Raw genomic sequence first — 24,058 nt, 5'->3', positions numbered from 1 at the left:
GAACTGCTCGCCGGTGACGATTCCTCAGAGTTTGACACCTGCGAGGATGGCCACAAGTGCGAAGTTGTTCTAAAACACCTCTTGTGGGGTAGCACGAACATTTTGCTCAAGAACTACTGCTGCAAGATGAACGACAAAATATTGGATGCCAACGCCAAGGCGAAAAAGAGAAAAGCTGAGACTCTGCGGAATAAGGCAGCGGTTCCGTTGTAAATAGCAACATGAGTGTTTTATATGTCAACTTCTAAACCCACTTGCTATGTTGCAAATACTTAAACTGTGGCAACGTATGTACCTGTATCGAAAGCGATCGTATTCATGTAAAATATGACCCTAGAACAAATACATGTATCTCCAATAAAAATACACATACGCAGTTCAGAAAGCTATTCGAGAGTTTTTGATTCTTCATTATCGCTATGCTTCATAAAACCAGGTGAAAAAAAGGAAAAGTTTTAAAATATTGGCAAATTTATTTCAAGTAATGCATGAAGAAAAACATCTACTGAGAAAGTCGAGAAGGCGCAATGCGATAGAGGTGCTGACATCAGTGCTTAAACAATCTTTGCACAGATGGTTTGCGGCTAGTGCTTCAAAATAAATTCCGCGTATATTGTTTGCTATTCATTCCAGTATTTTAACTAAAAAAAATGTGGACTGATAAATGTAAGCTTATTGCTGCTAGTTGATTCCGGTTAAGAGGGTTCACCAGCTACAAGGCAACTCAGATTTGAACTTTTTCTGTCGATAGATGGCAGCACCTGAATACCCCAAAAAGGAGGTAAGTTCTAATCCCCCTCCAGGTGTGTAAACCACACCGCGACACGAAAGTATTCGTTCTTCCGCGTTCAAAAAGTAGAGCCCAGAACTTTGTGTAGGTATGTGGCCAAGTTTCCTGGGTCCGAAGCACAAAAAAGTTAACCCCTCTCAAGCCACTCAGCAAAGAAGGATGTGGGGGTCAGACAATAGACCATTCCCCAGTAACCCACCAATTTAGCCTTTCCGGTTTGGGTTGCCTAAGCTTTCTTCCTTCTTTTCTGAGAAAATTCTTTTACAATGGTAGAGGGGGGCTACTGGTTTCGGCTAAGCAGACAGGTGTGGTTGGTTAAAATGGCGGAAGCGAGGCTTGGTGCATCCGCAGGACATTACCCAGGAAAGGTTCCATTGTGTTGAACACCTGTGTAGTCAGTCTCCAAATAATAGGAAAGAAAGGAGCTCCTAGCACAAGGCCTTATGACTGGTTTTCGTCCCTTTCCCGCATGTCCTCATTGTAGTGACAGCCTGTAGCTTTACTTTGCCTAGTCTCGTACGAGCCTTCCCAGCGCCGAACACCCATCTTCCGCTTCTCAGCACCAACAAGGCACCAACCAAATCAAAGTTGGATGAAACTTAAAAGGACGAGAACTGTGGTTTTTTCATATCAGCGGCATGCACTGTTTTGCTCGTTTCGGACTGGTATAGCTCTAGACTTCGTGTGGTATTTTCTTTACTTATTAAATACGCAAAAACATGGAAGCATTGGTATCAGTTATGTCGGCCACGATTTTTGAACATACGAATACATTTTTTTATTTAAAGAATACATATTTCACTTGTCTAGACAGTGCGTAGCGTTACCTAATACACAATGGCATTGTCAATTGCAATGCATTTATTATTGCGTTTGATCTCTCCACCAATTCTATCAGGAGGCCGCGCTGCAACATGAGCCCCCCCCCCCCCCCCCCCGAACAAAATTTCTGGCTACGCCACTGGTGGTAGCATCCAAGATTGAGGCACACCACCGCTCCTTCGCGGGTGCGACGGCGCAAGTGAACAACAAGTTTGCATTTATCCTCTCCCCTCCGTTTTTTTCGGCTCGACAGCGTTTGCAAGCACATCGGGGCAGGGTGGAGTTCAGTAAAAAAAAAAAAGGAATTTACTGGTCCCGACCCCTTGACTCCTGACTCGACTCGGCACGTTTTCATGGACCCAGTAACCGGTTTTTGACCCTATAACTCGACTCACGAGTGTTTTTGGGCGAACAATGCCTTACTGTGTGAGCTAGGGGGGGGGGGGGGGGGGGGTGGAGAGTGAGGTGCTTTTGGTTGTGGCCTTGCATCCCGCTTCCTTTTGGCACCAGAAGCTCGAGAAAAAAAAAGAAAAGCAGAAATCCTTTCCTGTCCTTTCTCGCTGTCGCTCCCCTCTATACTTCTCACTATCCTCTCCCTTTCCCTTTCGTTTCCGCCGGCTGCAGCTCGGGTGCTTAAGATATTAGATAGCAATTGCCGCGGCCGGCAACACTCTTTTGCTTCACTTTTTATTTTTATTTTTAAATAAACCACTACCACCACCACCAAATCCTTTCCAAATACAGCCCAAGCAAGACAAAAAGGAAAGAAAGAAATAAAGTTCGTCCAGGTTATAAGAAAAAAGTGTGCGCATGAACACAGACAAGCAAGAAGTTTGTGGTAGAGTGTAGTAGCGACAAAATAAGTTGTCGCCAGGTGGAGCCACGTCGCACTAGTAAAATTTTAGCGCGAATTTCAAATCCCCGCAGAAAATACATACACAACCTTCAGAGCCTGTAAAGCGCAAACACTAGGTTCGATACGGATAGAAATTGCGGCTTAACAATCAAGAAAGAAAAAGGGAGGAAATGTTGCGGACGAAATTTTGATATTTGGCTTTGTTTTTTCCCGAGATGACAGGGAAGTTCGACATATCTAAAAGCAGCATTTTTCTGGAACTTTGCGTCTAATTGGTAAAAAAATGCAACTTAAACAATAAAATATGCCCGCAACATTTCCTCTATTCACTAAAGAAGAAAACGCTGCCACAAACCTCGTGAAAATCGAGCCATTTTTAGACACGGTATACCTTCTGGAAGTTCCCATGTATTTCCTATGGACACTGCCACTGGTGAACCCTCTTCTTTTCGTGACGTCACGGGAGGAGCACCGGCCGTGGTGAGGGCTACGTCGGCTGCGTCTCCGGTGAAAAAAAAAAAAAAACGGCTCGGAAGTTGCGCACCCGCAAGACGTACCGTCATTGGCTAGTCTCGCGCGGCACTTCCGGGCGATGGGCGATATTTTCTGCAAACCCAGAAACCGGGCGACGCAATGAGCGACAGTGGTTCGGCGGCCCTCATTTCATCGCGCGGCGTGTCGCCGCGAATTATCGCCTCATGCGGTTAGCGCTTTAATATGCGAATATGTAACAAGATCTCTTTGTAGTTTATCTCTCCCCATTCTTTCTAACTGTCCCTTCACTTCTTTCATTTCATTACTACAGCCCGCCTGGTATCCTTTCGTTTCCGCTGCCCCAGCTCAGATGTTTCGAATGTCATGACACCCTGCGCGCGCATATATATACTAGCTCACTTACAAGGAAAGGTCCCAATTAAGTGAAAAATTACCCAAAGAATGAGTTCTTGGGAAGCCTATACTTTTTATTAAGTTTGTCACAGCACCAGACGGGGGATGTTCAGAGGAAGCGGTCAGCCCTTATGTTAAATCCCCATTGTTCCTTACTTCCCTTAAACTATCTGTGCTTCTCACTAGATGCTAAGTTTTTGCGGGACATTCAATCTAAGAAGTAAGGCCTTTGTGTGAGGATATTAATGGGCCTTACGAAATAGTCTCAAGGGCGCCCGCAGAACTTTTTCCAGGGGGGTGCACCCGATGGCCGGGTATAGGGGAGGCGGTAGGATAGCACCAAAAAGGAACTATTTGTAGTATAAATTGCGCACATGAAACAAAAATTAGGGCTAGGCTTGGAGAACAAACAGAATTTATTAATGAACAAAGAATTGAACTCGATAAGCAAAATTAGATAACTTAATATCACCCAAGCGTGCTAATCAAGCTGTGTAGTTGTTTTCTACTAGTGCATAAATAACCGCAATTCCAGGAGGGGGGGGGGGGGCAGTCGCCCCACTTGCCCCCCCCCCTTCCGGACGCCCATGTCAAGGGCCGTTGGCATACTCCTCTAAGCCACTAATAAGAATGAGGAAGTTCAGACCGGGAATAAAAACGAAGTCTCAGAAATGCAGTGAAAGTATGAGTAGTTTATTTCAACCCGACTTTTCAGACGCTTGCCTGCCGTGGAACCGCTCCTTCAGTTGAAATACTTCTCGTGCAGAGGACGATGACTCCCATCTCAAAGACTGTGGATCTCACCCATGAAAAAAATGCGGTTGGTTTTTCGATCCCTGATATAGTAGATGAACGGGCGATCCACGGTGAATGGGGTGATATCCGGTAGAGGTCCATCCGCCGAACTGGCGATCACTGCGGGCGCGACGGTTCCTTCTTCACTGACCTCAAAAGACGCTTTCTGGAAGGCGGCCGAGATGTAGGTCGGCGTGGTCGCGCTGATTCCGCTGAAGTCGGCCCACTCTCCGAAGACGACGTTGAGTCCCAGGGCTCGCATGGTGGGCACCAGGTCGTAGCTGACGCTCACGTTGAACTTGGGCAGGCTGAGCGCTACCAGACAGGGGTAGAGACTCCTGCCGAGGTCTTCGAGAACCGCAAGCGACAGGTCGTCCCTGAGCTCTGCGAGCTCCGTCGCGGAGTCCGGAAGCAGCACCACCATGGCGAACCTGTTTCCCGAGCACGGGATCTCCACGGCGGCCGCGCCGAGCTCGTCGAGACGAGTGTAGGGGAAGTAGCTGGTGAGTTGCATCATCGGCTTACTGACCTCGGTGGTACCCAGGTTGAAAAAGGACTTGTTCCCTGAGTCCCACGGGTCGAACATGGTCAGCCAGGTAGCCTTGAAGTGGACGGTGTTGGACAGGAAGAGAACCATGCCCAGCGGCTCATCTTCGGGCAGGATGCTGTCGATGTTTTCTCGCTCCAAAGCGTTGACCTCCGCGGGGTCGACTCCGAAGCTGGTGAAGTCCACGGACATGAGCTCTGCGTCAAACACATCTTGCAGCTGCTGCCTGTAGCTTTCGGAGATATCGAAGCTGTCCTGCACCAGGACTATGTTGTCCACTTCCAGCGTCACGTTCGAGTACGTGCGCTCGAGGAGGAGCCTGTACGCCTGGAGGACCCTGGACTTGTCCGTGAGGCCGACCTCGGTGTGACCCAGCACTGATGACAGCTGGTCTTCCGAGCTCTCCGCGGCGCCGGCGTAGGCCATGGCGAAAACGGCGGCGATGTAAGTCGGCGAGAAGAACACGTTGGAAGAAGGATCCTCCGTCGCCAAGCGCTTGAGGAGGTTCACAGCGAAGTGGTTGTGAGCTTTCACGAGCGGCGCACCGTCAAACAACATGGTGGATGTTTTCCGAGGTCTGGAGGTCGCATGTAAGGCGCCTCTTTTTATACCGACTGGCAGTGGTGTTTTTTTTTTTTTGCTTTTTCCCCCTTCCTCTGCGGTGGCCAATGGGAGTTTCGATTTTTACCCCGGCCAGGCACAGCGAATGGCGCCTGAAGAATTTTCTCTCTCGTGAAAAAACGCTGTTCTGATTGGCTTAGCTTTGAAGCACGAGCGTCAAGCCACGCGCATGATTCATCCTAGCAGGAACAGCAAGAAGGGCGCGGTACCCTCCAGTCCGGACAATGGATCGCCCCCTCCCGACTGGGTCGCGCACAAAGCCGCGGAAAGACCTGGTTGAGCCTTCTTTCCGGAAATTCCAGTGTGGGAAAGAGTGCTCTGCTGCCAACTCTCGAGAGACGCTGCCATAGATTATTTGGTGACCTCACCAAGGGCACAAAGGAGACTGTCTTTGAGGCAGATGGACAGATGTCAGCAGATGTTACTCTGGGTAGGCATATTAGTCAGCGTTCCTTTCCTGCCAGGCTTGACGAACGTTGGCTTGACTATCTGGCGGATATTTCTGGGAACGGCGAAGTGGTCACCTCTAAGAAGTCTCGTCTACCGAGAACCGGATTCATGCTTTCGCTTTGTGCGATAGATAGGTGCAATACACAGATGTAGAACTAAGGTCCCTAGATCGGCTTTAGTAGATGGGCTGCGGTGTCTTGCACCTGACACTTGGACTACCTCGTCTCTTGCTGGTCTCCAGTGATGACTTGACCCAGTTCGGCGGCGAGGTGCTATGTACATTGATTTACGAACCCCCAGGCCTTTACAGGCATTGCACGAAAATGTAACTACAGAGAGGAGTAATTGTTTCTATTTATAGAAAGAAAAACGAACAAGGGTCGAAGGGGGTAGGCTCAGCCTTCCAGCCAACGTTTCGGCAAACGGATGGTCGAAACGTCGGCTGGCGGACATATTTTTTGTCGACAAAAGTGCCATCTTATCGGTTTCTCTTTGTTGTGGATCCCTGTTTATAAAATGCTAGGCGAAGAAATACGTGGTTGTGCGTAAAAAAAAATATTACTAATACAATTCGCGGTATACACTCCTCACCCGGTTTACTGAGGCAACTTTGTTTGGAATTTTTTTCAGATTGCGCCTGCACCAGGTGCATCGAATTATTTTGGGAATTTCAGGCCATATTGAACAAGATATTGAACAAGAAATTTTTGCACAGTCCACAAATAGTTTTCACGTGACGTCTCACTTAAGAACGAAGCGTTAAATGCCCCTCAAAGGGGCCCCCTCCCGGCCTATGGGGTGTACCGATTCCCTCCCTAGACAGATTCCGTTGGATCTGCTAGTGTGAAATCGGGGTAGGGGGGCCAAGGTTAACCACAGCTTAATCTAGGATTAACCGCGGTCTCATGAAAATTGGGCATGGAGAGCGCGTCGCCCTATTTTGCCGCTTTGGTCATCGCCTCCCATTTGGCGAAGAGACAGTACATTTCGATCCGGCTTGAGTGCAAGATTATCTGCAAAAATATTATTTAAAAAGATTTAAGATTATCTTCAGGGAGCAATCACTGAACGTTGAGCTATTTTATTCCAGCGAAGTAATACAGATAATGATTTGCAGATTATACTGTGCATTTTCGAGCTTGGCTGCGCCTCATGCGTCAAGTACACATTTCGAGTTCTGCTTATCCCTAGCTTTGACGTGAAGGACTGGCTGGTGGGGAGGTGACAGCTTTCTAATTTGCCCACAGTCACGTGTGTGTGAACCATCCATCTGCCCCACTAATCCCCGGAATGCATTCACTTACATTCTGTAAATTAGTATCCTATACCGTCTACCGCTTGTGGTTCTAGCTGACCGACCAGCCGCGGTTGCTGACTACGTAGTTATGGCATTCGTCTGCTGATCACAAGGTCGTGGGATCGAATCCTGGCCGCAGTGTCTGGTCTTCGTGGAAGGAATGCAAAAAAAAAAATTGCCAATGGTTTAGCTCTGGTTAAACCCGGTAAATTGCGTAAGCAATGGTATGCGCGTCCTTCTAGCGATTATTCCGCGCGTTGCCTTCGAATGGTAGCATTGCGGCGTTCCTAAGCGGTGAGGGGTTGAGATTCATCGGCTTCATAGCCTTTGGGAAACGCGCCTCGAAGACCGCAACGTTGAACCTTTCGTTTCGCCCTGAATTAATTTTAGCCAAATGTTGCTCCAGGTAACGGACATTTACAAAGAATTGGACTTTTTACCGGGTTGGTTTCCTCTCCTGATGCGCTGTATATCCTTGCCTACCTTTTAGTTATAATACCCATTCTACTTAACAAATATTCATAAATTAGGGTGCCAAAGAATTCCCAGAAAAAAGACCCGATTATTGCTTTGAGTTACAAGAATTACGCTTCTGGCGCACACAGGGTGGCTTGCGCTACCACTAGCCACCCTGGGGAGTAAAGAAAGGGGGCCCAAGAGCATGGTGGAAGAGGCTGTGGGAGAATAATTTATTTTCAAGCTTGGTGCGTGCCAATCAGGTTGGACAACGCAGCTCGGCAAGCTGCTGTGGCACGGCTGAGGCATCCATAAAGTGCTCAACGGAGCTGTCCTCCAGTGAACTGAACAGTCATATCTGAAGTAATCGTTGCACTCCACTTGCGAGGGGACTATCGGGCTGCATTCAAACAAATTACTCGTCCTGCTCTTGCACGATGGCCTCACGAAGCGCCAAGCCCGCAAAGAGATGCATGATAAGTTTAATTATGGCCATCACAGAACAAAAACAAAAATGATTAAATAACACCGAATTTTGCGAAACACAGTCTGCGTGAAGACACTAGCAACATGATTTACAGTATAATTTTTAATTTATGCTTAAGGACCAACACCACATTAGTTGCACAAAGTGGAATTTAATTTACTAAACTTCCTTGTACCAAATGGTTCATTTTTAGTTTGATGCGTCGTGTCGAGCAAAAAGAGAAGGCGACCACGTGAACGGCACGCGCCGTTCACGTGGTCGCCGTTCACGTGGTGTTCAGGATTTCACGGGAGGGAAGTGGACGTAGTTCCGGCCACCTGGGACCAGGCCAACGAGGACAAAGAAACACAGGCCAAGTGAACCCACCCGAAGAGGAAGCGAAGCCCCAGGAAGAAGACCAAGAAGCAGACAAAGAACAACTTCCCAGAAGCAAGCTCAAGTTCCTCAGATGGAGGGCCCCTAACAAAGCGCGCCTGTCTTAATCACCCTCCACGCCTAGCTAGTTCCAGCGAAAACGAGTCTGACAGCGACGAGGAGAAAGGCATGCCATCCCTCTGGGAGTTCTGTGGGGGCAAGGCATGTGACTGAGTTTGTTTCAGACAATAGTTATGACTCATCTCCAGACTACCCTCTCACCTCGCCTGTGGTGGACTTGGAGGAGAACCCTTCTGTAGTCTGACTAACCAACCCCCCTCCCGATCCCCCTCCCCCACCACCACGACTTTTTTTCTTGTACTAGGCACGCTGAACTGTCGCGCCCTCACGAGGGCAGCTAAGCAAGGGGAAGTCGACACGTCATTCGGTACGAAATCGTACTGGAGCTTTGGGACAAGGGGAAGGGGGGGGGGGGGGGGCTCTTGTTTTCCTTCGCGACCTCGGAGTGAAGATGCTGCGCCATGACCGAGATATTGAAGGTCGCTTCATTTCCACGGATTTGAACAACGGCATGCGTGTGTTGAACATCTACGCACCTTTCGGCACGTAAAGCCCTGGTGGTTATAAATGAATATATACCAGGTGTTCCAGCTAAATGTAGCCAAGCTTTTAAAAAACACGGGATGCCTTAGCCATCTGAAACCAACTGAGGGTTCTTTAGAGTCGTGTGACCTAGCCTGGAACATTTTTTTCGTTTTTCAAAGTTAAGTAATTAGTTAATCTTAATAAGGTAACTTTAATTATTGACTTGATGAACAAAGTGTCAATGGAAAAGTTGCAGATCGCTTTGAAAAACCGCTGGCTGAAACATTTGCAGCAACGTACTATTTGCGTAAAATAGTTTTTTTAGCGGCCGTTAACCGTAATTCAGACAATAAAAAAAGCTTCCACATGACAACCGTGCCACTTCAACGTCCCAAGATGCACCTTAGAGAATAAAATTCTGTTTTTCTGAAGTCCTCACCTCGATGAGACTTTGGGTGCACTTTGGGGCAGAGATGCGAGCGAGGAACTGGTCACGTGTTAACTTTCTTTTAAGACCGATAAATGAAGCTACGCAAATCGTACCGTGATGGAAACAGCACTACTGGCGGTTTTTCGAGGCGATCTAAAACATTTCAACGGGAAAATGGCGCAAAAGACGTGGACAAAAGAGACAAACACGACAGGACTAGCGCCAACTTACAACTGAATTTTATTTCGCACCAAACCCGCCTTTATGTAGGCCAACACGCCCTAACATCCGTGTAATCACGCACAGGCAGTAGAAAAGATAACTGTAAGATATCTAGCACATGAAGCGCAATAGCAACTACGTAACATATACTATCATGACTAAAAAAAAACCAACAAAAAAAACCCAACAAAAGTATAGCAAACAACACTAAAACGGTCATGACCAAGCAACTCTTCAACACCAAAAACGATACACACTCATCAGTGACACCAGATGACCAACAAAGAAGCGTGGAAAAAAGGTGAAGAATGAAGCGTTAAGACCAAAGCAGTGTCAAAGGTAAAAAAAGGTTGAAATGGATGAAGAGTGCAAACCACAAGCCTGGTTTACCGCTACGCACCATCGTTTCGGAAAGGGGGACGTGGCAACGTCTTGTCAGTAGCTACCTTCAAACCCACCTTGGACGCCTGGTAGGCAAGGACCCGTTTCTTGTGCGCAGTTCGTGCGAGGTGCAAAACCACCTGGAGTCTTTGCCCCCCAAGCACTACACAGGGTTTTCCATCGACATTGAAGAGCTGTTTTATTCCGTTCCCCATCAAGGACTTTTAAAGGCTGTCAGGGAAAACATCCAGTCCACCGGCGAAGTCCCTTTTCAAAATGCAGCAGGAGTAAGCGTTGACAATTTCATTTCTTTGTTAGAATTTTACCTAAGTTCGACTGCTCTTTTGTTTGATGGAAAATTCTTTGTTCAGAAGAAGGGAATATGCATTGGCTCGTCTGTAGCTCCCGCCCTTTGTGATATTTTTCTCTCCATTGTAGGAGCTGACATAAGATGCCACCTTGTTGATCCGCACGTAGTCTCTGTACATAGGTATGTTGACGATTTCTTAGTTATCCTTAAAGACACTTCTGAGCATGAGCTAGACGCTGCGGTCGCAAGGACTATGTCCGTGTTTTCAGAACACAGCCAAGGCCTCAGTTTTACTAAGGAGGTCCCGACAAATGGCGAACTCCAGTTCTTGGACCTTAGGGTACGGTTTTGCAAAGATGGCTTGTGTTGGATGTATAATCCGCGTTCAAAGAAAGGTTTGCTCCCCTTTGACAGTGCTCATTCGAAGCTTGTGAAGCGGGCAATTGTTTCGAACTCCTTGCAAGCGTCTTTGAACAAATCATGCCCCCATATGGTCTCGTCCAGTTTCAGTGCTCAAGTTCAGCGGTTAAAAGTAGCAGGATACCCCTCTTGTATGGTTACTTCCGTGTGTGAAGCCATACTGCAGAAGATGAAGCAAGGTCCTAAAAGCAAAGATCCGGTTTCACGCAACCGTGTGGCAGTACTACCGTATATATATCCACAAGGTTTCACACAACCTTAAAAAAGTAGCAGGCAGACATAATGTTCAGGTCGCATTCTCAGCCCCCTGCAAACTTTCTAAGCTTTGCGCAATGACTAACGGGAAAAAACAACCGGCTTGTACTGTGAAACATCAAAACAAGTTCACACGGTGCAGGACGCGGGTTGTTTACCAGATTCCCTTAAGTTGCGGGCTCAGCTACATTGGCCAAACTGGTCGATGTTTTAATGAGCGAGCCAGCGAGCACTGCCGGAATCTGCGGAATAACGAAGGAAGCTTTCTAGTGGATCATTGCAAAGCCTGCAGGGGTTGCCGTCCGGAGTTCGAGAAAACTATTTTTTTGAGGAGTGGGAAGGACAGATTTGAGAGAGAGGTGGTCGAAGCCTTTTACATCAGGAAAGAAGGGAGCAGATGCGTCAGCAAGCCATCCATTACGCTTAGCAACGAGGAGTACACTTTTCTAGAAAGTTTTCTGTAGGCTCTTCGTTTTGTTTTGTTGTGCACGCTCTTTCCTTTGGCATTGGTTGCAATTTTTGACGATTTTTTTGACGATGTGCGGTTTTTGCGCGGTTTTTGTTCTCGTTTTTTACACCTTTGACGCTGACCTTGGTCTGAGCTCCGCATTCATCCTTTTTCATGTTTCTTGTTGGTCATCGGTTATCATTCATATGGCTGCTGGTTGTTCGTTTCCAATTTTTTTCTCGTTTTTATACCTTTGACGCCGACTTTGGTCACAGCTTCGCGTCCATCTTTTTTCTGGTTGGTCATCGGTTATCATTCATGTGGCTGCTGGTTTTTGGTTTCCAATTTTTAAGGTTTGCACTCTTCATCCATTTCAACCTTTTTTTACCTTTGACACTGCTTTGGTCTTAACGCTTCATTCTTCACCTTTTTTCCACGCTTCTTTGTTGGTCATCTGGTATCACTGATGAGTGTGTATCGTTTTTGGTGTTGAAGAGTTGCTTGGTCATGACCGTTTTAGTGTTGTTTGCTATACTTTTGTTGGTTTTTTTTTGTTGGTTTTTTTTAGTCATGATAGTATGTTACGTGGTTGCTATTGCGCTTCATGTGCTAGATATCTTACAGTTATCTTTTCTACTGCCTGTGCGTGATTACACGGATGTTAGGGCGTGTTGGCCTACATAAAGGCGGGTTTGGTGCGAAATAAAATTCAGTTGTAAGTTGGCGCTGGTCCTGTCGTGTTTGTCTCTTTTGTCCACGTCTTTTGCGCCATTTTCCTGTTGAATCATGAACCAACTAGCCCAAACTAGAGTTCTTCTAAAACATTTCCATTGACACTTTTTTCCTAAAGTCTATAATTAAAAAGTTAGCTAATTAAGCTTAACTAATTTACTTTGATGAATGAAAAAACTACTCGAGACTAGGCCATGCGACTCTGAACAACCTTTAGTTGGTTTCCCTGGACTACGACACCTCGTCTTTTTTAAAAGGTTGGTTACATTTAGCTGGGACACCCGGGAAATAGCACCTCGCCGCCGAACTGGGTCAAGTCATCACTGGAGTCCAGCAAGAGACGAGGAAGTCCAAGTGTCAGGTGCAAGACACCGCAGCCCATCTACTAAAACCGATCTAGGGCCCTGGGCTAATGCGGATGTAGGCCCCCTCTCCCTCTACTTGCCCCCTCTTTCCTGCTCCCCGCTACACGACTAGAATATGTGCCATGTTTCATTTTAATTCCAACAAGTAAAAAGAGCGAAGGCGATCAATGGGATTCCTGCAGAAGTAACGTAGTAGCATTAGGTTTACAGCGCAAAAAACACCAGGCGACTTTTAGAACGCCCGACACGTGTGCTTATGTGGCCGAGCGCCGAACACCACGGAAGAGCCACGTGGGCCGACCGACAACTTGCGGGGCTGCAGTGCAGCGCGCCGCCTCCTCTCCTCTTGCAGTGACGCCGTACACAAGCCGACAGACGGGTTTTTCCTTCGCAGCGCTGTTTTAATGCTAGCGCATCAAGGAAAAGCGGGCTGAGCTAGCTTCCTAAAGCTGAGATGGGTGCTTCGGCAGCGACAAGGAAATAGAAACACTCGTTAATTAGTGCCCGAGAGGGTAATATTAAAAGTTATTAAAATTAATTTGATCACACGATGAACTTTTACTACTGCCCTCGTGGGGAAAATTTGAAAAGGAGAATTAAAGTCCCGGCTCAGTGGTTAGGTGCTCGGCTGCTGAGCCGAGTACCCGAATTCAAACCCAGCCACACGGCGACCGTGTTTTGATGGAGGGAAAATGCAATAAGGCGCCCGTGTGTTGTGCGATGTCAGAGCGCGTTAAAGATCCCCAGGTGGTCGAAATTATTTCTGAGCTCTACACTACGGCACCTATTTCTCTCTTTCATTCACACCTTCATTCTACGAAATCAATACTTAGAAAAAAGAACGAACAAATAAATTGTCCCGGCCACGCCGGTCGCATTTCGCTGGAGGCGGAATGTTAGAGGCCCGTGTAATATGCGACATCAGTGCACTTTAAAGAACCCGAGGTGGTCGAAATTATCCGCGTCCTGTATAGCCGGAGTTGATTTGGGACATTAAAGCCCATGAATCTAAACATAAACCCATAAACGAGTGTTTCGCTTTCCTAGTGGCCGCCGGAGCACGAAGTGAAACTGTGGGACCTCAAAGAAGCTAGCAAATCCCGATTTGTTTTTCAGTTTGGTAAAGCTAAAGAAAAAATCCCGGTGTTATTACTATAAGGAGAGCGACAAAATTTAGGAGACGCGTGCTGTTGTAAACACCAGCACATCTGTTCACTGAGCGAATTCACTTAATCTGCATTCTGTTTTCTGAAGAAGCTAGGATTTGTTTGGATCACTAAATCTAATCCTGTGAGGAGACGCTTGATTGTACCCAAACCTTCTTTTTTAAAATTCAAGTATCAGACTGCAGTTCTCGTTATACACGTTACACAATAAATATACAACAGATATATACAATACTTAAGGCAATACAAACACCATAAAGTTCACTAGAATACATATGAAAATTATCAACTGTAATTACAAAGCATATTTTAAAATACTTTCGTTGAAGGAAAGACAAGCAAAGATGACACCAAATAAATGTGGCACTATCAAAAACAACAACAATACAGCTCATTACAAGCAGGCTCAATATCACAAGAACGAACAAGAGACGGACAACGAAGATTTACATCTTTTGAATTACACTGCTCAGAGTTTCATTGTTAACATGGAGGGTGGGAGATGATACATGCAACAAAGTCGTTGGAACTTTTCATGTACTCCGCAAACAGTTCATTTTAAAATGGCATTTTTCGCGCCTTCGCTTTGGCGAAATCAGATATAGTCTGTTCGAAAGATAGATCGCGGAGAAGGTCACTTTCAATGGACATGATAGCAAGCGAGTTCAACTCATTGTCAAGGAGGCTCGAACGAAGGCGACTTTTTATCAGCGACAACTTAGAAAACGATCTCTCGGTCTCACAGTTTGTCATAGGTATGCTTAAGTATATTCTCAAAGCAATGGAAAGGTTCGGAAACACATCAGTAAGCTTTCTTTCTTGCAGCAACTTCATTATTCCCAGGGAACTCGTGTCTTTGCACACAGAGTTGTGCAGAAAGTTCGCAAACTGAACGAGTTCAGCGGGAAATGCTGGTTCCAAATCATTTTCGTAGGTTTTCACCAACCTCTCAGCCTGCTGTGCCATAGAGGCCTCGCTCCCAACCTCTGTCAGCAATTTTATGAATCCGAACCTTTCGCAGAGCTCAGCGTAGGCAGCCTTTCGCACGCGCAAAGCAGAGCCTAGGCTATCCAGCACGACATTGAAGGTCTCCACGATAATTTTTTCTCTACCTCGTAGCACACTATCGCTTTTTCCGTCCGGGTGCTTACTCAAAATGATACGTTTGCCCTCATCCTGATAACATTTATTTGTACTCAGCGTGCGTGCTCTCTCCTCGAAGGTATCAAAGAGAGGTCGCAACGAATTAACAAAGCCTTCTAGAGAGCTCAGCAGTTCTACAGCAGTAGAAATGTCTAATCCTGGTTTCTGAACTGCTACGCTCGTTTTGTCAAAGCGCTCCAAGATTTAACTCCAGAAAATTGCCATGAATGCAGTCTCTAGTTTTGTCATCTTCTTGAAGAGAAAGTGCGCTTCGTTCCGAGTGTCACCGTTTTCTTCTTCATTCTTTGAGATCGCTTCAAGGCAGCACAAGACTGCTTTGAAATTTTTCAAAATGGCCTTACGTGATTCAGCGTGCCTTGACCACCTGGTCTGAGAGAGACTTTTCAAAACAAGCTGCTCACAGTCACCACTTTCACAAATGCTGTTCAAAAAATATTTCCATCGCTTAGGTGAGGCAGCAAAGAACACATACAGTCTCTGAGTTAGAGCAAGAAATTTGACAGCCTCAAGGCAACTGTCAACACTACATGCGCCAACTAAATTTAGTGAATGACCAGCACATGGGACGTAGACTACCAATTCGTTCAGGTGTTTTATTTGAGCTTGCAGTCCTTTGTACTTTCCTGACATATTACTCGCGTTGTCGTATGCTTGGCCCCTACAATCACCAATTGAGATGCCATTGGCTGTCAAGAGGGTCATCACGGTGTCGAAAAGATGCAAGCCGGTATGCGATTCAGTTGGAACAAATCCAAGAAACCGTTCGTACACTTGCCCAATTAAGTAGTATCGTAAAACAACTGACAGTTGATCAACGTGTGTAAGGTCTGCAGTGGAATCAACAATTAAAGAGAAGTATTTTGCGCGTTTCACTTCGTCAACGAGACGATCTTTGACAGCCTTTGCCATATGCTCGATAAATTCGTCACAAATGGTTTTTGACAGGTACGATGGGTGACCTTTTCCCTTGTTCCCATAGCGTTTGATGTGCTCCTCTAGAAAGGGATCAAACTTGGCAATGACTTCAAGTACTCCCATGTAATTGCCATTTCTCGGTGAACCAAAAACTTCATCACTTCCCCTAAACGCTAGGCTGCGCTCAGCTAGAAGCGTAACTACAACGACTATGCGCTTCAACACCTCTCTCCAGTAAGCGGTCTCAGTGACAAGATGCTTAACCAGCTCCTTGTCAATTGTGCTGTTCGAGTTAGACCGGGCGAGCCATGCTGTCACACAGTTCCGGTGCTCGACGCTATTTTCATGAGCGCAAACCTTTTCTTCTGCTTTTTTCCAATCAGAAAAGCCATGAGTGGTGAAAGTACTCTGGTTGCTTCGAATTGAAAATAGTTTGCACATGAAGCAGTAAACGGAACCTTTGGACTCTGAATACATCAACCAGTGTCGCTCGTACGCTTCCCCATTTATAGCCTTTCGCACGAAAAGATGAGGTGATATATAACGCTTCTGAGTTGTGTACTGTCTTTCGGAAGACGGAAAAGTTTCTGCGCGATTTTGAAAATACACTGGTCCTTTGTCAAGGCATACACTCCGAAAGCTATCAGTAATGACGTCCGGCCACTTAGCAGGGTCACTTTGGAGAACCTCACAACCTACCTCCTGCTGCGGGGAGGTCTGTACTTCTTTGTTGTCGCAGCGAGAAGCCGTCTGACCAGTCCTCTCGAGGCACACTTTGTGGGTGGGAACACGATGACTCGAAGCCTCACTAGTAGGAAACAAGTGAGTCGGTTCTTGCAGTGTTGTTTGCTGGCGTTCGTCAGTAGAAGGAGGCTCATCGGGGATGTTTGGCGCCTGTTGATCAGCAGAAGCCGGGCCGAGTAGCAACGACGTTGCTAACTCAGGAACAGGACAGACCTCGGTTAGCCTCGGTTGCTCAGATATATGGACGAACGAGGTTGGCACCGTTTTCCCAGGATCCAGACAACCAAGATGAGTGAAATCTGGCTTGTTGCCAGGAAACCGTAGTGATGGAGCTGGCAAATCCTTCACAGAAGAACTGTCTGTACTATCGGGGTATTGGTACGGACTCTGGGTAGAGCAGTCATAAGGCTCCGCAGAAGCAACATTCAGAACGTACTTTGTCATCTTTGGCAGCCTCGATCTTCTCTTTCTAACTTCGCCTTTCGTTTAGACGCACCACTTTGATGCTTCCGACCGGACATTTTCACATGAACGGACGGCGTCACAGCTGACAAAAAGTTGAGATAAAATGGAATTTGACAGGTGTGCAAAGCACGAACGACGAACGCTGTTCCTCCGGACTTGGCGTGGCAAGACGAACGCGACCTCCTGATATCAGTTCAGAAGCGTTTGGGGGTAGGTAGGCCGGAGACGCTGATTGGTCGATAGAATGCGCTTCGCCGTGACGTTTTTTGGTGTTGCCCTTGTTCTCAACCAGACGTGGCGTCACCGCGCCTCCCTCGGCCTGTCTCTGGAGAACCTAGGGAATCGCTAGGTGCGCTCGCGGTGCCGCAGGTGCGTGGCACGCGGGTATTCACCCCCCTCCCCTGGTCCCCAACAGTGATGCCACTAAATGGCCGACATCACCAGCATACGCCAAGAACAGTATCCCCTCCCCAGAATAATTCCTAGTACCAACCACCGGTCACCACCATTCGGTTCGAGAACCGAGGTTCACGAACCTCTGCATTTCCGGCTTGTGGCTTTCGCCGTTAGTGAGAACATGCACGTTCAGCTTTGGCGACCACAACGCTGCCAGCCTAGCTAAAATCTTATGCGGAAGTGCGAAAATGGCCATGGTGCTCTTGCATGCACAGCAGGAAGTGATTTGTATGTAGACCATCGAGGAGGGAATGTACAAGGATGGTAGGATAGCACAAACGCTAACAAAAAGCAAACAAAAGCTAGTTGGGGCTCAAAACCTATTTTCGGTTCTAGCAAGTACCAACATTGGGGAAAAGCCACCAGCTGTGGGCGTCTTGCAGTAGGAAGGGTAAGAAGAATGGAAGCTTTCGAGAAGCGGAGGTAAGGCTGCATACAGCGCACGCGGGGTCGCGCCGCCCAGGGAAGCTTTTCTAATGAACTGCGGTATTGCCGAAAGACTGGTCGTTGACCGAGGCAACACCTCCTATGTGTTGACCAAGGTGGACAAGAGGAACATGTCACTGCCAGTACGAAACGTCAATGTTTTCTTCCAGCAGCGCCTCGAGAAAGGGTTAACTTCTTCCACTCGCCGAGACATTTTGTGGTGCCATTCTCGGGAAGACGCTTCGCAACGCACTGCAGAGCTGACTGCCTTCTCTCTTGTCCGTCTACCAGGCAGGAGCTACTCGTGGCGGTTCCGGCAGGGGAGACGGACAATAGTAGCGGGCAAGAGCGAAGGGGGGCCCCCACCACATGAATGGCATTAGAGGAATGCCACTGGTGTCTCCACTACGGCTCAGCTCGTACTGTTCTGGCGCAGCCTTGGTTGCTGCGTTTCGCCGTAATCGCTTTTCAGCGAAGTGAACACAGCATTCGCAGGAGAGCGCCGTGCTGTCGCTTATTTTCTGGCTCTGACAAGTAAAAAAGACAGCGTGTCATGGCACGCCATCTGTAAGGTTGGCGCCATTCAATCGCCTCTTTCCATTTTAACCAGCGCCGTAATAATGACTGAAAAAGCCGCTCTACGAGCGGCGCGGCGACAGCATCGCGGTCGTTAGCCTGGACGGCGTTCGCTGTTTCGCTAAGAGCTCGTTTCCGTGTTTTTTTTTTTTTTTTACCAAAGTAAACGAGGGGTCTCCCCTATCAGTTGAAGGTCGCGTTTCCGCCCGGTCGTGGCCTGCGGGAAGAAAGCATCCTCCGTGGCCGAGTGCGGATCACCCACAGGTCTGTTGTGGGGAGAGGGAGGGGCAGCATTCGCGCCTCGCGGCTTTCTTCAAAGGGTTAGGCTCGCGGAGGGCGCGGGTTAGCGAAGGCATCCCTTCTCTGACAGGGCCGGTGCCGCACGGCGTGGCGCGGTACGGACGATGCCCGGTGGCTGCGCGCCCATTTGCTAGCCTCATCTGGGAAGGTTTAGCGGCATCGCACCTGCCCCGAGGGGTCCCTGTTGCGGGAGGGCGTTCGTCGCCGCGTTTCCAAGCTGTGTATGGCACCGAGGCCGGGGCTTTTAGGGAGAGAGCGAAAACACATGTAGTGACGAGGCTCCACTTTGCTTTTTTTTTCTTTTCGCGTGGGGAGAGAGCGCGGGGGCGCGCGATGCTCTGCCGCCATCGCGACTCAGAGATTTTGGTCTCGACCGGAGCCAGGCACGCAGACCGTGCCCTCGAGTAGCCGTGGAGTGGGTCCACGGGGCGGCTGGTGGGACATGATGCTGTCATGTATATACTCCTTGTAAATAGTCGCCTGTGTACATAAAACCTATATCAGTGCTCGACAAGAGTCCCTGTCTTTCCTGCAAGTCTCATCCTACTGGCTCAGTACTTCGTTGGAAGAGAGAAGAACGGAGGGACAACCTCTCCGTACAAAGAAGAAGAGAAAAGAACCACCCTTTACTCCATCCCTTACGACACCACGCCTGCCACTCCTCTTCGTAATTCAAGCGTCCTAAGAATTATAAGAATTAGCCGTTCCGGCCACCAGTTCAAGCAGCGAGAAAAATTTCAGCGCTGCCGGAATCGTAATGCAGGAGCGACGACTCCAGGATTTTCAAACACACTACACCTTCAGACGCCACTGGATGGGGGGATTGACAAAAAACTACAAAAACCCTCCCCCAATCCTTAAGCAAACGCATATATCGCTTCGTAAGGGGGCCCCACCGGGGTGGAGGAGGATTCCTGTTTTTGCAGCTCGACAAGCTTTCCTACCAACCGATTCGGCTAAACGAAGTTACATTAGCTGGGGGCCCGTCTCCTCGTTTCGGTTTTCTCGCTTCATACGTTTCACTCGAAGTTCCATTGACTGTGGTTCCCATTTCCATATAATAAGCAGGTTAGAATAAATGGGCCCCCTTCTCCTGTTGTCGGAGGTGAGGCCCTGGGCTGCAGCCCCCTAAGCCCCCCCCCCCCCCCCTTAATCCAGCGCTGGACAAGCAGACGACTCCTGCCGCGTACTCCGCCGCTGGGCTAGCAGACGGCGGAAAGAATGCGTGAGGCGGGGTCACTTTAGGGCAGTTCAGTTTCCCAAGCTGGGTTGCCGGCGGCCCGCAGAGCTACTGCCCGTTTCCGTCGCTTTCACTGCTGTAGCAATGAGCCTGAATGAGGATAAATAAACATGACGCCATTTTAGGGCTCCATCTCTGTGGGTAGTAAAAAATTTACTCCCTTTTCACTCCAAAACAACTCCCTTATATAAGGGAGTAAATAAAAAACACCATACATATGGAGTAAAAAAAACTCCTTTAGGGTGTGCGTTAGAGGACAAGCCATTTACTCCCTTCTGGGTGTTTTTTGCTCACAGTGTGGAGTAAATGCTGGTAAATCCTCATTTTTACTCCATTATTCCCTCATGGGAGTAAAATGGAGAACAGTCCACCGTTTTACTACCCACTCATGGAGTAAATGTTTTCACAAATGGAGCAAAAAGGGTGGCCGCCACCATTCTTACTCCCTTTTGGGTATATTTTTGTTTACAGTGTACGGAGAGGGAAATGGCAGGTGTGAAGTTAGGATCCAGGAAGAGAGCAGAGTGGATCGGGAACAAACGCGAGTTAACGATATCCCAGCTGAACTTAAAAAAAGAAAACGCAACGGCTAAGCTAGTGCTTAACCTGAACAACTCAGCAAAAAGATGCCCCCACGGCGGTATTCTCGCCGCACTTCGGCTTTGCGAATGCGCTGTACATTCTTTAGCAGACAGTTAGCCAGCGGCGGCTCCTTGAATAGGAGAAAGCTAGACCGGACGCTTTGCTCTCCCGAACATATGCCACGTTCCCAAGTTCAGTTTGACCGTGAAGCCGCCAGGCTTACGCGTTCTGACCATACCTCGGCACTATGAGAGGTACGTAGCTCAATCACACTCATACTCATGGCACTCACACGTACATTCACTCACTCACATTCACATCTTGTCCACTCGCACTCACAACCATCCACTGGCACTCATGACCACTGGCATTTTCACAACCACTCACTCACACTCACAACTACTCAATCGCACTCACAACCATTCACTCATGCTCATGTCCACTCACTCACATTCCCGTTCACTCACTGTTTCCTTGTTTGCTGACAAGTTCTGCCTCACAACCATTCACTCATACTCGCACTCAATTCCGCTCAACCAGTCACTCACACTCGCACTCATGTCGACTCACGCTCGTAACCACTCACTCACGCTCATGACCACTCACTGACATTCCCATTCACTCACTGTTTCCTTGTTTGCTGACAAGTTCTGCCTCACACATGGCTGGAGTTTGCCATTGCTCACCAGTTTTCTCACGCTGGCGCGCGCGCCTAATCTCTGATGCTGAATGCAGCTGATTCGACGGTACTATGTCTGCCATGGCCAACGTAACGTGTAGCAGTTTTACGCCCCGCGCGAAATCCGCTCTGAGCCGCAATGATGACGCTGCAGCCATTGGCGAGTCAGGAGCACTCGTGAGGCTGCCGAGGGGCCGATCACGTGATCATCCCGTGCGCCCGCCTCGCGCTCCCTTTGTCGTCTTCAGAGCACGCTCACCCGTGGCGTTATTTTATTGCGAAAGCAATACTACGCTAGGTTTTGAGCCTTCAGCGTGGCGCGGCGGTAGTTACGGTTGACCTTTCGCGGAGTGACGTCATACCACCCGCGAAAAAAAGGCCCCCAGCTCGATCCATCGACGGAGGGCGGCGGTAGTCACGGCGGTGAGCCTCGCGCTCCTCTCCCCAGTGGCGCTACAGTCGAGGTGGCGTCATACCAGCTGCATAAAAAAGGGCCCCCAGCTCGATCCGTCGGCGGAGGGCGGCGGTAGTCACGGCGGTGAGCCTCGCGCTCCTCTCACCAGTGGCGCTACAGTCGAGGTGACGTCATACCAGCTGCATAAAGAAAGGGCCCCCAGCTCGATCCGTCGGCGGAGGGCGGCGGTAGTCACGGCGGTGAGCCTCGCGCTCCTCTCACCAGTGGCGCTACAGTCGAGGTGACGTCATACCAGCTGCATAAAAAAAGGCCCCCCAGCTCGATCCGTCGGCGGAGCGCGGCGGGTAGTCACGGTGGATCTTTCTCACTGTGTGCAAAGATAGTTTGCCATTTGCTTTCGCAACCTACCGGGCTTAACCAAGCTAAGCCTCTGCCAATTTTTATTTATTTATTTGCCGCCGCGGTGGCTCAGGGGTTATAGTGCTCGGCTGCTGACCCGAAAGACGCGGGTTCGATCCCGGCCGCGGCGGCTGATTTTCTTTGGAGGAGAAATTCTAGAGGCCGGTGTACCGTGCGATGTCAGTGCACGTTAAAGAACCCCAGGTGGTCGAAATTTCCGGAGCCCTCCACTACGGCGTCTCTCATAGCCTGAGTCGCTTTGGGACGTTAAACCCCATAAACCAACCGACCATTTAGTTATTTATTTAGTTATTCATTTCGTGTACCCTCAGGGCCACAGGAATTTTTGAGAGGAGTGGTTAAAAAACTAAAAGAAAAACAACGCACAGCGCAGCAAAGTAATTAGTAATACAGAAATGATGGCTCCTAGTTATATAATGTTATCTAATGGGTTCTTGATCTGCTGGTTAATAGAATATAATACAATACATACAGTGCAGCAATACAGTGAAAAAAATGCTGGTGCATAAAAAATGAAATAAGTGCTCCTAAAGTTATGCAGTGCTCTCTAATATGGTCTTAAAGCGTTGGTTGTCAGTAATTGTAGCGGTCGATGCGGGGAGGTGATTCCTCTCAGCAGCTGTGCGGGGAAGCCATGACTGAAACATGGCATTGGTTTTGCATAATGGAATTCTGACTTTGTTCTCGTGATCTAGCCTTGATGAAATGTATTGGGGAGGGGAGGTCAGTTCGTCGCGAAGGGAAGGGTGCTGAAATATCTTGTAAAAAAAAGTGAAATTCTAGGGGCTTTACGGTGAGATGCTAAATATGGCAGGCTAAGATTTAATTTTATTGCAGAAATGCAGGCAGCTCGATTATAATTACAAAGAATACGACGAGCAGAACTGTTTTGTATTTTTAGGGACGGGCCATCGTGGTTGGACTCCCTCTAACAGTTTTTCACTGCAAATAAAAAAATTGGCATTAAATGTCAATTACGCTATCGCGTCGTACCATTAAGGCGGAGCCTCAATGTCCCCTGCAATTTTTTTCTTCCCTTCTTTTTTCTGACACTTCGAGAGGTCACCGGTTGCCTCCTCTGGGCCTCATAAGCTCTAAGTTATTTCCCCTGGCGTGATTGAAGCTAGGACGTCATTTACTCCCCATTGTTCTAAGTGCAAAAATACATGCTGTTATAGCTGACCCGCCTATGTGGCTCAGTGCCTATGGCATTTGGCTGGTTTCTGCATTTCGATGGAGGCGAAATGAAAGAAATGCCAGTGTGCTACGATGTCATCATCGGAATCAGCGTAAGTACGTCCGCTGCAGAACGAAGGCCTCTCTCATCTCCCTCCAGTTTCCCCTGTCATGTGCCAGCTGTGGCTATAGCCTAATGGGCACTAAAAACTCCCAGAGACGCCCTGCGGATGTTCAGGCTGTCTGCAGGACGCTAAACCATTAATAATCGAATTTCTTTCTTGTGCCGTTTCGGTTTCAACAGCCGAACGATGACTGTGACGTCAAAGCGTGGCTATAGGTCGACGTGAGGCATGAAAAAGCCGCAATGCAAACACTGCTTCTACATTGGTTGTCATTTCGACCCTTGAGGAAGGCTGGCTTCAACACTGTATATAGTGAATTAAAAAGATGCAGCAGCGATTATATTGCAGTTTTTCCATGCCTCACGTGACTGTTGGCTTCTCTCATATTTATAACGGGCCCCTCATTCCCCTTCCCTTGTTTGCTTAATTGCTTAGCGAGGGCCTCGGTTCTGGCAGCCTTGACGCCATAGGAAGCATAAGAGGGTTCTCCCACAGCTTCCACCCTCGCCGTTCGATGGCGTACTACGTCACACCAGCGGTAACTCAGGACGTTCTACGTCCGCCGCTTACGAACGTGGGTGGCGCTGATGAACACTCTCAAGGTTAGGTTATTTGTAAACATAAATACCCCCGAAAGCAGCAGATTTGACAGCCTTTCGCCGTAGCTCAGAGGTAGA

General features: G+C 48.2%; 2 protein-coding genes across 5 annotated transcripts in view; one reads left to right on the top strand and one right to left on the bottom strand.

The window, feature by feature from the left end:
• LOC149366735 (flap endonuclease GEN homolog 1-like) overlaps positions 1-24,058 on the top strand; it is a 141,443-nt gene that overhangs the window by 42,522 nt on the left and 74,863 nt on the right. The gene's annotated exons all lie outside the window — the stretch shown is intronic.
• On the bottom strand, positions 4,141-5,256 carry LOC149366738 (iripin-8-like). The gene has a single exon (XM_089568797.1). The coding sequence runs from the start codon at positions 5,254-5,256 to the stop codon at positions 4,141-4,143; it is 1,116 nt and encodes a 371-aa protein (XP_089424923.1).

This window comes from Amblyomma mixtum, chromosome 1 (genome assembly GCF_055824585.1).
Source record: "Amblyomma mixtum isolate Tamu chromosome 1, ASM5582458v1, whole genome shotgun sequence".
Taxonomy (NCBI): domain Eukaryota; kingdom Metazoa; phylum Arthropoda; class Arachnida; order Ixodida; family Ixodidae; genus Amblyomma; species Amblyomma mixtum.
Note: the sequence above shows the minus strand (reverse complement) of the source record. Positions and strands in the feature narration are given on the sequence as shown.